Source organism: Pararge aegeria, chromosome Z (genome assembly GCF_905163445.1).
Source record: "Pararge aegeria chromosome Z, ilParAegt1.1, whole genome shotgun sequence".
Taxonomy (NCBI): domain Eukaryota; kingdom Metazoa; phylum Arthropoda; class Insecta; order Lepidoptera; family Nymphalidae; genus Pararge; species Pararge aegeria.
In genome coordinates, this window is record NC_053208.1 from 21,352,463 (window position 1) to 21,366,470 (window position 14,008).

The 14,008-nt window shown below is 37.4% G+C and overlaps 1 protein-coding gene across 1 annotated transcript in view; it reads left to right on the forward strand.

Annotated features, from left to right (window-relative positions):
* LOC120636654 (high affinity cAMP-specific 3',5'-cyclic phosphodiesterase 7A-like) overlaps window positions 1-13,548 on the forward strand; it is a 173,905-nt gene extending 160,357 nt beyond the window's left edge. Inside the window, exons 8-11 of the mRNA XM_039908217.1 lie at window positions 9,167-9,407; window positions 9,706-10,287; window positions 10,632-10,910; window positions 13,497-13,548. Of these exons, the coding sequence (XP_039764151.1) occupies window positions 9,167-9,407; window positions 9,706-10,287; window positions 10,632-10,910; window positions 13,497-13,513 (1,119 nt within the window). The 3' untranslated portion in view covers window positions 13,514-13,548. The remainder of the gene's footprint in view (window positions 1-9,166; window positions 9,408-9,705; window positions 10,288-10,631; window positions 10,911-13,496) is intronic.
* Window positions 13,549-14,008: the final 460 nt, after the last annotated feature.

The following is a 14,008-nucleotide window of genomic DNA, read 5'->3' on the forward strand; positions in this document are numbered from 1 at the left end:
TATACATATATATTTGGCAATAAATAGACATACATATAAAATAAATAAATATATAAATACATATATAATTAAATAATGAAAAAAGAAAAATTCAAATAATACACATTATTTACGATATTTGTTCAAATTACAAATTCAAATTCAAATTCATTTATTTCAAGTAGGCCTACTTTATAAGCACTTTTGAAAAGTCAAGTATGCATGTTTGTGTGACTCTACCACCGGTAGAGTCACACAAACAGTGAGGCGATGAAGAGTTACTTCACTCAAAAACAGATAGTAGTCTTTAAGACGACATTTAAATATGGGAAGGGATTGACTTTTACGGATGTCAGCAGGCAAATTATTCCAAAGAACAACAGCCTTAAAAGTGGAAGAGTTACCGAAGAACTTGGTTTTGCAAAATGGGAGTACCAGACGGTTATCGTGCCGAGATCGGAGGTCAGTATGTGAAGCAGAATCGGAAATATAGCGAAAACGATATTTAAGGTACGAGGGTGTAACTGGATTATTTCGGATAGACTACAAGAATGAGAGAAGATGAAGTTCACGACGCAATCTGATCGGCAGCCATTTAAGTCTAACCCGGTACTCCGAAATGTGGTCAAATTAACGCAGTCCAAAAACAAACCGGATACATAAATTTTGTAGGCGCTCGAGTTTGTTCAGCAGTTCTTCGGTAAGATCAGGATAGCATGAGTCAGCGTAGTCAAGTAACGGAAGAAGAAGAGATTGTGCCAGAGAAATTTTCGTTTTAACTGGAAGGAAATTTTTCCAACGTTTTAAATAACCAATCGAAGCAAAAACTTTACGACTCACCTCAGCTACTTGAGGGGACCAGGATAGGGTGGTATCCATAAGCAGACCGAGATTCTTTACTGTAGTGCTAAGAACCAAATCAGTAGAGTTAAAGCGAACAGAAGGAAGAGTGCTGAAATTAACTTTTGCTAATTGCTGACGGCTGCCAATAATAATTACTTATTGGGATTAACACATAGTCCATATGAATTACTCCATGTGTAGATACTGAGTAGTTCATTGTTAACCTCAGCAAATACTGTGTGAGGGGGATCCAATATAAACTTGTAAGTCATCAGCATAGAGATGAAAGCTGGAAGAAAGTTGTTTTGAAACAGTGTTTATAAAAATAGCAAATAGAACAGGGGAAAGGACGCCACCTTGAGGAACACCAGCAGTGAGAGAAGAATAGGAGGAGATATAGGAGGTAGGTGATCGCAGTAGATGGTAGTAGTAGCACAGAGGACGCTGCTGCTCGTTCTCCGTTATACCCTTAGTCCCCTCCAGTGGCGTGTGTAGCGGTCTCCACCGAACTAGATGGCGCCACAAAAATCCTGCATCGCGCTAGCTAAGTGTTCACAAAAATTTGCTATATATACAACTTCCAAAGATGAATGTTTGGACCTCGGTCCCCGAGCACGATCACACCGAGCGGGTGCTCGGAGGAAGATCTTCCTATTATTACTATCGAGCGTATCACCATAGCTCCCGTACAGCGTGCATAGAGGGTATGCATCGGGTATGCAGATGAAATAAAATAAAGATAATCTCTAGCAAGAGTTATAAAAAATGTATGGATAGGCATTGTAAGAGTTATAGAAAGCCGCCTATCCTTAAGTATTTATAACTCTTACTAGAGGACGAGTGGCGTGCATAGAGGGAATGCATACCCTCTATGCACCCACAATACGCAAATATATACGCAATTAATTCATTAATTTGGTTCAAATTTGTACACCATGATAAAATATGTAATATGCACTGGGTATGCATACCCTCTATGCACGCCACTGGTCCCCGTAGGAAGACGGGTGGTGACAACCTGATATGCGCCACACGGCAAACCGGGTAGTTGGAATGAACATTTTAAATTCATGAAATCTCGTTATTTACATTCGAAAACAATGGCCGGTTGTTTTGATCGTCCATGCGGAGAGATAACGCTAATCCAGCGGACTCCTCGCTCCTCACGACACCACGCCGCCGGCACCTCGGCACCGCCCGTCCCATGGTAATCCGCCCGTCGCTCTCATTAGAAAACCCGCAAATAGATTGCCATGACAGTATTTATTCGTTCATTCATTTCGTTTTTAAACCCCGATGCAATTAAGACTGGGTGTTATAAGTTTGTGTGCGTTTATTTTGGTTTTCGATAAATTTCAAAAAAATTTATTAATTTTGGTAAGGATTGGATGTTTATATAATATAATAGTCAAATAATTCATTAATTTAGTCAAATTTGTACACCATGATAAAATATATAATATGTATAATGGATAAAATATGTTGTCAATATTAACATAATTTTTAAATGTTCCCCTTTAAAAATAAGAATTGTGGAAATAGATATGGCGGTTTTATGAAATAATATTTACAAAAACTTTTATTGCATATCCCGAACGAACTCTATTGTTTTTCGAGATGAAAAGTATTTTTACTTGATTCCCAAGTATCAGTTATAAATGTACCAAATTGCATTCAATTCCGTTCAGTAGTTTTGCGTGATGCGCTCACAAACCAACAGACATACAAACAAACGGACAAAAATTCCAAAAGTTTTATTTTTACGTTATATTGCTTGTTTCTTACGTCTCCCATTTATCTATTTGCGAAAATCTTTAATGTACAGACACGACTTGTCGAGTTTTATTATATGTACCTGTAGATGGATGATACGATAATTATCACATTATTAATGGTAATGATTCAGACCGACGGCTTAACGTGCTCAACGAGGCACTGGGCTGGACAGTGCCAATTCCGAAACCAAGGCCTGATACTGAAAATATATTTAAAAAAAAACCCAACAATTTTAACGTTATCACATACATCATTTACATTTTAAATAACAAAATAAATATATATTTACAAAAAAATAAATATTTACGTAAACATTACACGCGCAAACTGGCACGCGTTAAATCAAAACTTAATAAATATAGTAAGTTTTGTAGCATGCCGATTCGATTGAGCATTTATTTGAAACTTGTTTACCGTCAACGTTTGCAGAACGATGTCTATTTGCGTATGAACTTGAACAAATAGTCTAAAAATATTGGCCGCCGCAAAAAAATATCAACAACAAATATGTGACTACGTTCTATTAAATCATAAAAATAAATCTAGGTTTATTGCGGACATATTTTTTAAGCATTTTTTTTTTGTAAATACCGAGTAAGTAACCGACCAAACGTGCAAAAATTTTTTACCATAAAAATATCCCGAAATGTTACGACTAACGAACTATTTATAACTCGTACTGGTGAACTTTAACGAACTTCGTGATTTTAGTTTAGTCCCTCTAAAATTTTTTTACATTACTTGACTACTGCTGTAAAAAAAGAAAAAGAAAATTTTACATAAGACTCGTGTCGTATCGTGAAACATCAGAAAGCCGGATCGGATCCATAAATCTTATGAGAAAGCGTGCGTGTATTTTGATGCGATTAGTGCAGGTATAGTGTATTATCTATGGGTGAATGTGTGCGTGCGAGAATCTATTACGCGATTGACGTAGTAGAGAGTAAGTCAACTCATGCTCGCTATTTGATGCAAACCAACAGTTGTTTGTCTGCTAAGACGACCAGTGTTAACTGCAAACTGCTTAACATAAATGTTCGAGCTAACAAACACGATTTTTGTCAGTAACTACAACGTCGATGGGTCACCTTCTGAGCTCTGTGTTGAAGCACCATAGCAGTAGGTAACTTAAGGAATACTGCAACATGGCACGGGTCGCCTTCCACTATGAGGAGGGGCACTATATACTTATAATAAAACTGTAACTGAACGATTTCTGTACATTTAATATATTTTGAAATAAACCAATACTGACTCCAAAACAGATTTTTATTTCACTTTTGTCTGTCTGTCTGTCTGTCCGGGCATCACGTGAAAACTACTGAACGGAATTTTTATCCCGATAAACAATAAGTTTCCTCCGGGAAATGGGATATAAATTTTTATCAATTTTACTTCATAGCTCCGTTAAATTTGAACCGATTTTAACAATTCTTTTTTTAATCGAAAGTGCATACTATCAAGCATGCATCGTCTTATTTTGATAAGGATCTGATAAATATTTACGGAGATAAAGGACATAACTCTTCATAAATAACAGCAAGTCGCAAGGCATATTTCTACAACGATCGAATGCGTGTGTATCATCCTACTAATTTATAATATGATTCCTAAGGTGATTTTGGACCTGCCAATGCACAAGTTTAAAGAATTTGTTAAAACACACTTATTACAGCGAGGTTACTATACAATTGATGAATTTTTTAATGACAAGGTTGCTTGGAAGCTTCCGGCTCCGCTTTCAGCTCTCACAAGATAGAAAAATGAATGTTAAAATGCAAAATGTAAATTGTTGATGTTGGAAAAAAGCAACTGCTGAGTTTCTTGCCGGCTTCTTCTCGGTAGAATCTGCCTTCCGAACCGGTGGTAGATTCACTACAAACAGACAGACTTGACGTTTCAGAAGTTCTTATATCAGGCCTACTTGAAATAAATGAATTTTGAATTTTGAATTTTTGAATTTTAATATTATAAATGCGAAAGTTTGTGAGTATGGATATATGGATGGATGTATGTATGTGTAAACTAAAATTATGATAACTTACTAACTCAGTATACCACGTAAAATAATATAGGGTACATAGCATGCCACGATGATTATGATGTTAGGTTTGATCTATTTTCGCGTTTTAATTGACTAATACGCAGACGAAGTCGCGAGGGTCCGCTAGTACTGATTATTAATAATCATTTGTAAACCAAGATGCTGAATATATTATAAGTTTGTTACACACCTATGTTATATAGGATATTAATATCATTATTACATTATTCCTCTATGGATGGATTTTCGGAAGTCACCAAAACCCGTACGAACATGAAATGTAAAATAAAATCGCTGCGCAATACAACATTTTAAATCTTCAAATAACGAGTAATACATATTCATGGATTTTCCGAGACCAATTTGAATTAATATGAATGAAAACAGAATGCGTTGGCATACAATTAGTAAAGGAGCAGAATGCGTTGAGTTCCATTACGAATTGTATGCCAAGTGGCGTAGCAAATTTTATTCGGCATACGTATCGGTTTAACGAAATGAATGAAGTTAAAAGTGACGTGACAGAGGCTGTGTTAAACTGTTAGTGGCTGGCTCGCTGTAAACCATCAGTTTTGGCATTGGGCGCCACTTTTATGAATGGTAATTTATTTACAGTACATGCAAAGACCTCTCGTGTAAGTTTTATTGTGAACTCACGTGACATTGTTATAATAAATATAAAAATAAATAAATATACTACGACAATACACACATCGCCATCTAGCCCCAAAGTAAGTGTAGCTCGTGTTATGGTTATAATATAACTATAACCACCCAGACACTGAAAAACATTCATAGGTGTTCCACGAATCTTTAAATACCACGGAACTGCACAAGAGCAGCATGGAGAGTCAAAGCGCTTTCTATTTAGAGAGAAGAGCCCTTTTTTCTCCACGTGTGGAAATCCTCATGGACACTTCCACATTAAAAAAACTTAAGGATAGGCATTGTAAGAGTTATAAAAAGCCTACCCTTAACTATTTATAACTCGTACTGGTGATTGTCTTCATATTATATCATATGCATACCCTGTGCATACCCTCTATGCACGCCACTCCCCACGGGGAGGTTATGTCGTAATGTCGGACCAGTGGTTCGGACTCTTAGGGGTGCGCCTTTGAGAGAAAAGAGCCCTGCGCCAAGCTGAGGACTTCTTTTATCGCTTTTTCCTTAAACTTTTACAGCGTTGTGTTCTCAATTGTATTTTTACAAAGGTGACAGAAAAGCCGCTTTACAAATAATTTGGTACATTTTCATTTCACTTATTTTATTGAATAGCTCCCAGTGCTACTTTTCACAAAGTCAATGTTACCTTGAATAGTAGATTCTCAGCCTTCGTAGCTTTGTTATTACTGCTTGAGTTACTCCGCATTGTTAAAAGAGGGTGATATTTTTATTTCGTTTTACGTAGAGTCGCACCTATAAAGTAATGCTGGCGTAACACAGGGCTCACTGCTGACATTCATACTGTTCATGCATATCATAGATATGCTTTCTTATCATATACATATAGCATCAATAAAAAATATAAACGGTGATACCCCAGTGGGTAGACGCTCGACTTCACTTTGGGGGGGCCGAGTTCGTATCACAGCACGCACGTTTTAAGCAACTGAAATATCACTTGCTTCAACGGTGAAGGAAAACATCGTGAGGAAACCTGCATGCCTGAGAGTTCTACATAAAGTTCTCAAAGGAGTGTGAGGTCCACCAATCTACACTGGGCCTGCGTCGTGGACTATGGCCTTAACCCCTTCTCATTGTGGGAGGAGACCCGTGCCCTGTAATGGGCTGGTAATGGGTAGATATGATGATAATGATAAGATTATCTACTCTATAAAGTACTCTATAAAGGACACGATTAGTTCCCACGCGCATTGCTAGTACAGCGGAGAAGTAAACTTACCTTACACCAAGGGCAATAAGTGGCGAACATAATCTCTCTACGGCCGATTGGCGCAGTGGGCAGCGAACCTGCTTTCTGAGTCCAAGGCCGTGGGTTCAGTTCCCACTACTGGAAAATGGTTGTGTGATGAGCATGAATGTTTTTCAGTCTCTGGTATATTCTAAGTATTTATGTATATTATTCATAAAAATATTCTTCAGTCATCTGGGTACCCATAACTCAAGCTAACGCTTGCTTTGGGGCTAGATGGCGATGTGTGTATCGTCGTAGTATATTTGTTTATTATTTACACTTACACTTCCCTGTGACGGAGAGATGTTCAACACGAATCCCCCACAATGAAAAAGGCTAAACAACGGTCTGAAGCGAAGGTATACGCATGGAAGTCAACGTATTTATAATTTTCTAACTTAAAAAAATTTTAAACTTAAAACATATAGGACTCTACGTCCCACCCCATTGTAAATCGGTCCAGTTGTTTTTGTGAATTTAGCTGTTACCGTAGGAAGGAGTAGTGATGTAATAAAATCGCGCTATCTCTGTACGTTTTAAGTAATTTGTGTATGGTTGTTTATGTTGCCAGAAATACAATCATTTATTGTATGTAATCATAGATTATATAGGAAGAAGATATATGCCATGAAGATTAAAATAGTTAGGTAACGCGTAAAATGTATGCATATCCATACTTATATTGTAAATGTAAACCCGTGTCTGTTTATATGTTACCTACATTCGGCTCAACCAATACACCAATCTTGACGAAAGCAAGGTAGCTCTCATCCCGGCAACGGACATAGGTTACATTTTATGCCGAAAAAATAAAGGAAAACCATGAACATTTATTTAACTATTTCATTTTATTTCTTAACGAGCAAGTGTACAGTTTCGCTTAATAAGGGTCATTACATCAGGGCCAGGTAAGGTCGCCCACCAACCAGCAATGGAGCAGACTTGTGGGTCTATCCTATAAGAGAGGAGGCCAGTGCTGCGGGGCAAAGGCCGTTAATAGGCTAAAGATGACAATGGTTTTCCTTATTATACGGACAAAGCCGAGTAAACAGTAAGAAAGTAGTAGTTTCGTAAGTATGTATATAATAATAATACACCCCACCAATCGGTTTCCCTTGGTTTTCCTAATCCTAACGTTGCCTGGAAGAGATCGCTACTAAGCGATAAGGCCGCCCTTTGTATCCTACTTTTTAAGTTTATTTTTGTTCTGTCCATTTTTTTCCTATTTGTGGTGTACAAATAAAGTGTATTAATAAATAAAACAGTAGTAGTGCACAATAGATAAGAATATTTAGATTTCTGTGTACCAGATAACGTAGAGTGAAATATAAAAACTGTGCTGTTAAGATGTTTATCAATCATTACTCACTCGGGAGTAATCTCAAATTGAGAAACTGGGTTATGCATACAAACCAAACACGGTCAACTAGTTAACTTGATCTATGCTTAAGGCGATAAGTGCTGCTAAATGAGCTACAAAGAACGTAAACTATTATTAATTTATTTAGTTCTTAATAGCGAAACAAATATATATTTTTCCTGTCCGAAATATTCCTTACTTAATCGTTATTTGTTAAAATGTTGGGATAAAATAAATATATATAATTCTTTTGTTTGTAAAAACTAGTAATTTAAAATAGTTTATTTTAGGTTATATTTATAGAACACAAACTATTTGTAACATTTTTAATATTGAAAATAAGGGTCTAGTTCATATTGATTTTTACTCCAAGTTAGGGTAAAAAATATAAAAATTTATTTATACTGAACTGGACGGCTCCCATATATTATTACTGAATGTCGCATACTGAAATCGAATCTTGTAATGCCATTTTCCACAGTCTCGAATGCAATCATTACGCTATTGACTTATCGACAACCGTAAATTAAAGTATCTTGAAAACACTTGTTTTTGAAAATTATTTAAGCTGGTCGTTCTGATCTTATTGTTGAGAGAACAAGAGAGATGGCCAATTTGGTTATCAGTTGCCATAGAATATGAATTCTATACTGAAGGTAGGTTCCGTAAAATAAAGTAAATTTGCTTCAGAAGCTTTTTGAGTTTCTATCCGTTTAATTAAATCGATGGTTAGCCTACACACGTTATTAGACTGCGGATTCCGACTGGAACCCTACATAACTCACGAACTAACAATTACTGGTCTGAACTGAGAATCGAACCCACTTTGTTTTGGTGTCGGACGTGCTAACCACCCAAATTATATGATAAGCTATGATAAGCCTATTAGTTAGGACTTCGGCTTCACTTTTGGCGGGCCGAGTTCGAAGCCCAGCGCACATCTAACTTTTCCAAGTTATGTGCGTTTTAAGCAATTTAAATATCAGTTACTTTAACGATGATTGAAAACATCGTGAGGAAACCTGCATACCTGTGAGTTCCCCATAATGTTTTCATATGTGTGTGGAGTCCACCAATCCGTACTGGGCCAGTATGGTGTACGACCTAAATCCTTCACATTTTGGGAGGAGATCTTGTCTTGTAATGAGCAATAGTGATGATGCTCGAGGCACTCCGATTCGCTCACAAATGTCCACTTACATCGAAAAATCGTAACGCCCTAACTGAGAAACATGCTTTGTTACAGAGGTACTTGGACACCAATACACTGGATATGACGATCAGCGAGCATCGACACCTGGTGCTGCAGATCGCTCTCAAGTGCGCTGACATCTCTAACCCCTGCAGACCCTGGGCAATTAGCCAACAATGGAGCTTTAAGGTGTGCCAGGAGTTCTTCCAACAGGGAGACTGTGAGCGCAAGTTGAACTTGCCTATCACACCGCTGTGCGACCGTCACACAACATCGATCCCGAAAATCCAGAAAGGTAAGATGTACCTAGATATCATATTGTATTCCAATCAACAATTTAATATTATGTTTTTAGGGTTTCGTACGCATAAAGTAAAATAAATGGTTGTTTAGAAAAAAAAATATAGAGTTAAGTAAAAGTTATTTTTAGTGCTTACATCTTCAATGTCTCTAACTCAAATGAAATTATGGGCAATTCAGTTTTTTAAGTATTTCTTAAATTTGATCTTAGTAAACCATTACATACTTTGTTTCCCGCATCTGCACATTTGTGCTTCTAATATATTTCTCACTGGTATTGTTGGTATTTACAGATTTCTTCAAGTACATAGTGTCTCCGCTAATGGTACAATGGAACCGTTTCCTGCAGAATGATCTCTCGCGGCAAATGCTAGAAAACCTGGCTTATAATACCAAAAAGTGGGAAGCAATGCTAGATCAAGAATTGACTCAAAATAAAAAGATAGAGATATCACACAAGGATGACTTCAACGTTTACACGAAGCTGTGGACCAGCGATGAACATGCGACGACCTCAAAAGGATTATCTGAATTAAATAAATGCCCATTATATTCAGCGAAACCCACTGGTCTAAAGAAAAAATTGTGTCGTCTATCTGGATCAGTAACATGCCAAGATTTTAGATTTTGGCATCGTGACCAACCGAGCTCAAGCGACAGCGGGAGTAAGGCAGACGAAGAAGATATAATGGAAGACGATGAGAAACAAAAACTTCTGACCTACGAGGAACCGCTGCCAGATACTTCGGTCGAATCTGACCCAACACCAGTGCACGAAGCTGTGGGCACCCAGCTCTATAAAAATATATTGCAGCTAAATACCGGCGTCCAAATGGGTCGACGGAAATCAATGCCTACTGAGAGTATCCATTATTGTAAGTATTTTTTGTTTATAGGTTCTTTGCATGCTCACAATACATTTTTAATGTCTCACGATGTCTGTCGGATTCAATCCTCTGAATCTCAATGCAGGTTGGAGGGCTATATAGCATTTCGTTTTTTTAAATTTGAGTTACGATTAAAATAAAAAAAAAGCTAATAGAAGTTACTTTATATTTAGTAACAGATACATATACACAAAGTTACGAAATGGAAACCGCTTTCAGATAAACAAGAAAATTAGTTATGTGCTCTGTAATATGCCCATCCCATCCATCCATGCCGTATAATGTGGCGTACAATTTTGGACAGCTCCTTTAATAGCCGAAACTCTTAACAGCGCCTATGGAGATAAAGTTGCGCGAGGTGACTGCATCGATACCGCTACTCCTGCTCCGAACACTCACCGGAAAGGAAACGTGTTCGCGACGCCGAGGATCCGCGCCTGCCCCGTTGGCCCAGTCTGAGTTCAAAGGGGTAGTCTCGAGTGGAGGTCTCCGCCACAGCGTGAACGGGAGCCCCAGAAAGCAAAGCCCATTGGTAGCTTGCCATCTGTGGATTAGCTCTCGCAGCCAACATGCGCCACGTCGCGGTTCCCTCCCCGCTGAGGTGATTACAGGTGTTTATCGATGTGTTTTTTTTATTTTATTTTCCCTTTTTTTTAGCTTCTGTTTTGCCATTGTCAATCCTTAAATGCTAACCACGTGTACTGAAAAAAAGAAAAAGAATCGATACAAAAAAAGTTCAAGACCACCATATCGGAAGACACTACTCCACACCAAATGGAGTATTATTTTAAAAGAAAAAATACTTAAATGCTTAAATTGTAAGAACAAATAAAGACCCAATCCAAAAACAATTGCAGTTCTATTATTTAAAGCCGGAGTCTCTCAAACTGAGCGTCCAGTAATATTACTTTTAACATATCTTAAAAATTCCTCAACAACTTTTGTTGAACCATAGTCATCAATGCACCCCAATTTTATCCAGACCCCATGCCACCCCTCGATAGGTATCTAACGTTCACAAGGGGTTGTTATACCAAATATTTACGTACTCCGGGGTACGTCAGGGTAGCTCAAACTAGACTAGACTCAAAAATTTCATATCGATTCGTATCTTTTTTAAATTATGTTTAGCGATTGTCTCGCTGGTCTAGTGGTTAGCATGAACGGATGGAGAGGTACTGGGTTCGATTCCCGGGTCAGGCCTATAATTGGCTCAGAAATTTGCCCGGGTTTACGCTCAAATTATATTATGTTGCTTAATGGTTCTATTAATTTATTTAATTTTTTAAAGTGGCGTGTATTTTTTTTTTACTTAATATGTAGATTATAGTTACAGTAGTAATATAAAGTCGGATTTTAATTCACTGAAGCAAACTGGAGCTTACGGGTTTATCCGATTTCAATGGTAAGAAAATAGGGTTGTGGTAAAAAGTGTCTTAACGATCAATTACAATGAGAAAGTGAGTCATAACATTACTTACAAGGGTAATTGATTTGACGGCTGATTGACGCACTGAGCATTGACCCTGCTTTCCGAGTCTAAAGCCGTGGGTTCAATTACCATAACTGGAAGAAGTTTGTGTGATGAAGTGTCTGAGTGTTTATCTGTTTATTATAAATGATGTTATTTTTCCTAAATATTTATCAGTTATCTTAGTACCCATAACACAAGCTACGCTTACGTTAGGGCTAGATGCCGACGTGTGTATTATCGTGATATTGATATTTCTAATTTACCATGAGTTATTTATAAATATATTGACACCTCACTATAATTTATATTTAGCAACTGACATTTTACTCCAGTGATTAAAAATCCGACTTTAGTTAAACAGCGTCGTACCGGAACGGTAAATTGCAAGGCGATAAGGCTTTGCCGGTTGGGTATAACGAGCCGAGGATATTCAGCCGAGCATGAGATTTCCCACCCACGTTTACTTTTTCGATCGCGTAAAAGTTAACTACGTTTATTATGGAATCGAAAGAGACATCCAAGTGACAATAGTGTTTCCAAGCGAACGAAGAAATAAACGCAGGTAAAAAAAACTAACAATGCATCCAGACTTTCAGGTTAACTTAGACATTTCAAATTTTACATCAATGGCGTCCACCAAGAATCGAACCTGAGAACTCCCACATATAAAGGGTTAAAAGAATACCAGATAGATCACTGCAATATAGTTACTATTATTATTATTAACTTTTATTCTACGACTTAGAAGTAGGTAGGTATTAATTTATGATATCAATCATGTTCTCATGTAAAGTGGCGTTACACGTTACACGTATGTGAAACCGACTACATATGATTCAACAGCGTTGCCTAGTCGGGTCAGTGAGCGCACGGTAGAGTCCTTGTACGCGCGTTTTTGCCGACCTTTATGACAGACAGTAACAAGTATAGTAAACTATAACGTTAAAAAAAGTTTGCTCAGTTTGTAGTATCATCATCATCATCACATAAACCGACAGACGTCCACTGCTGGACATAGGTCTTTTGTAGGGAGTTCCAAATTCCACGGTCTTGTGCCGCTTGAATCCAGCGACTACCTGCGACGCGCCTAATGTCGTCCGTCCACCTCGTCGGGGGTCGACCAACGCTGCGTTTACCAGTACGGGGCTGCCATTCCAGCATCTTGGGACCCCAACGTCCATCCCTCCTCCGAACTATGTGCCTCGCCCATTGCCACTTGAGTTTGTAGTATAGAAGCCTATTAATATTGAAAATTAAGATGTGTTTCAAGACTTCAGATATGTTACTTGATAGCGTTTATCAAAAAAAGAACTCTAATTTGCTTTTAATAACTCGAATGAGTAAAATGCACGTTTGCATTTTACTAGAATTAATGTAGTATAATATTATGTCAAGTGTGTTCTTGTGGGAGGCTTTGGCCGTGGCTAGTTACCAGAACTCGAAAAAGATATGCCGCTAAACTATTAAACATTTCGGTATGATGTCAAATAGACAGATTAGAAGAACGAGCCACCGCAGAATCCTCCTATTTGACCCGACAAGAAAAAGTTCAGATATTAATTTCCAAAACTGCCTTTGCCTGGTAGCGAACCTGGGACAAGAGCACAGCTCTCACCACAGCTGTGCGGTGGAGGTCGCCGTAAATCGACTATTCATAAGGTTATCGCTTGATCGCTTATTTCCAAATCATCTTATTTGAAATTTATATTTGTATATTTTTCAGGTATATCTTCACACTGAGGATAAGGATGACGGCGACGAGTAAACAATTCCAGCAGCAGCCATTATTACTCTTTTTTTCGCGAATATAAACTTTTTTTAATTCATTTTCTCGTAAAAATATGAATATTTACAGTAAATCATAAAGGCACCTACCTGCCTTTATGATTTACTGTAAATCAAAAAGCAAATCATAAAGGCAGATTTTGCTATAAATCTGCCTTACAGAGTATTTTTGTTCTACTAATTGTAGCAACTTGTAATTTTAAATGTATGCTACATACAAATGTATTGAAAAACGTATTATGCACGTGTGCATCAATAACAATTCAATACTGGGCGATAATCATATCCCAAAATTGGGTTTTAATTCTGAGCTTTGCACACGTGTATCATGGATAAATCTTTAGTAATATTAAAAGTTACTGTGGCAAATTTAATCCTTTATTGCCATACTCTATTATTAATACAAGATCTTGAAGTAAATTGTTACCAATTTATTATTAACAATTTGGC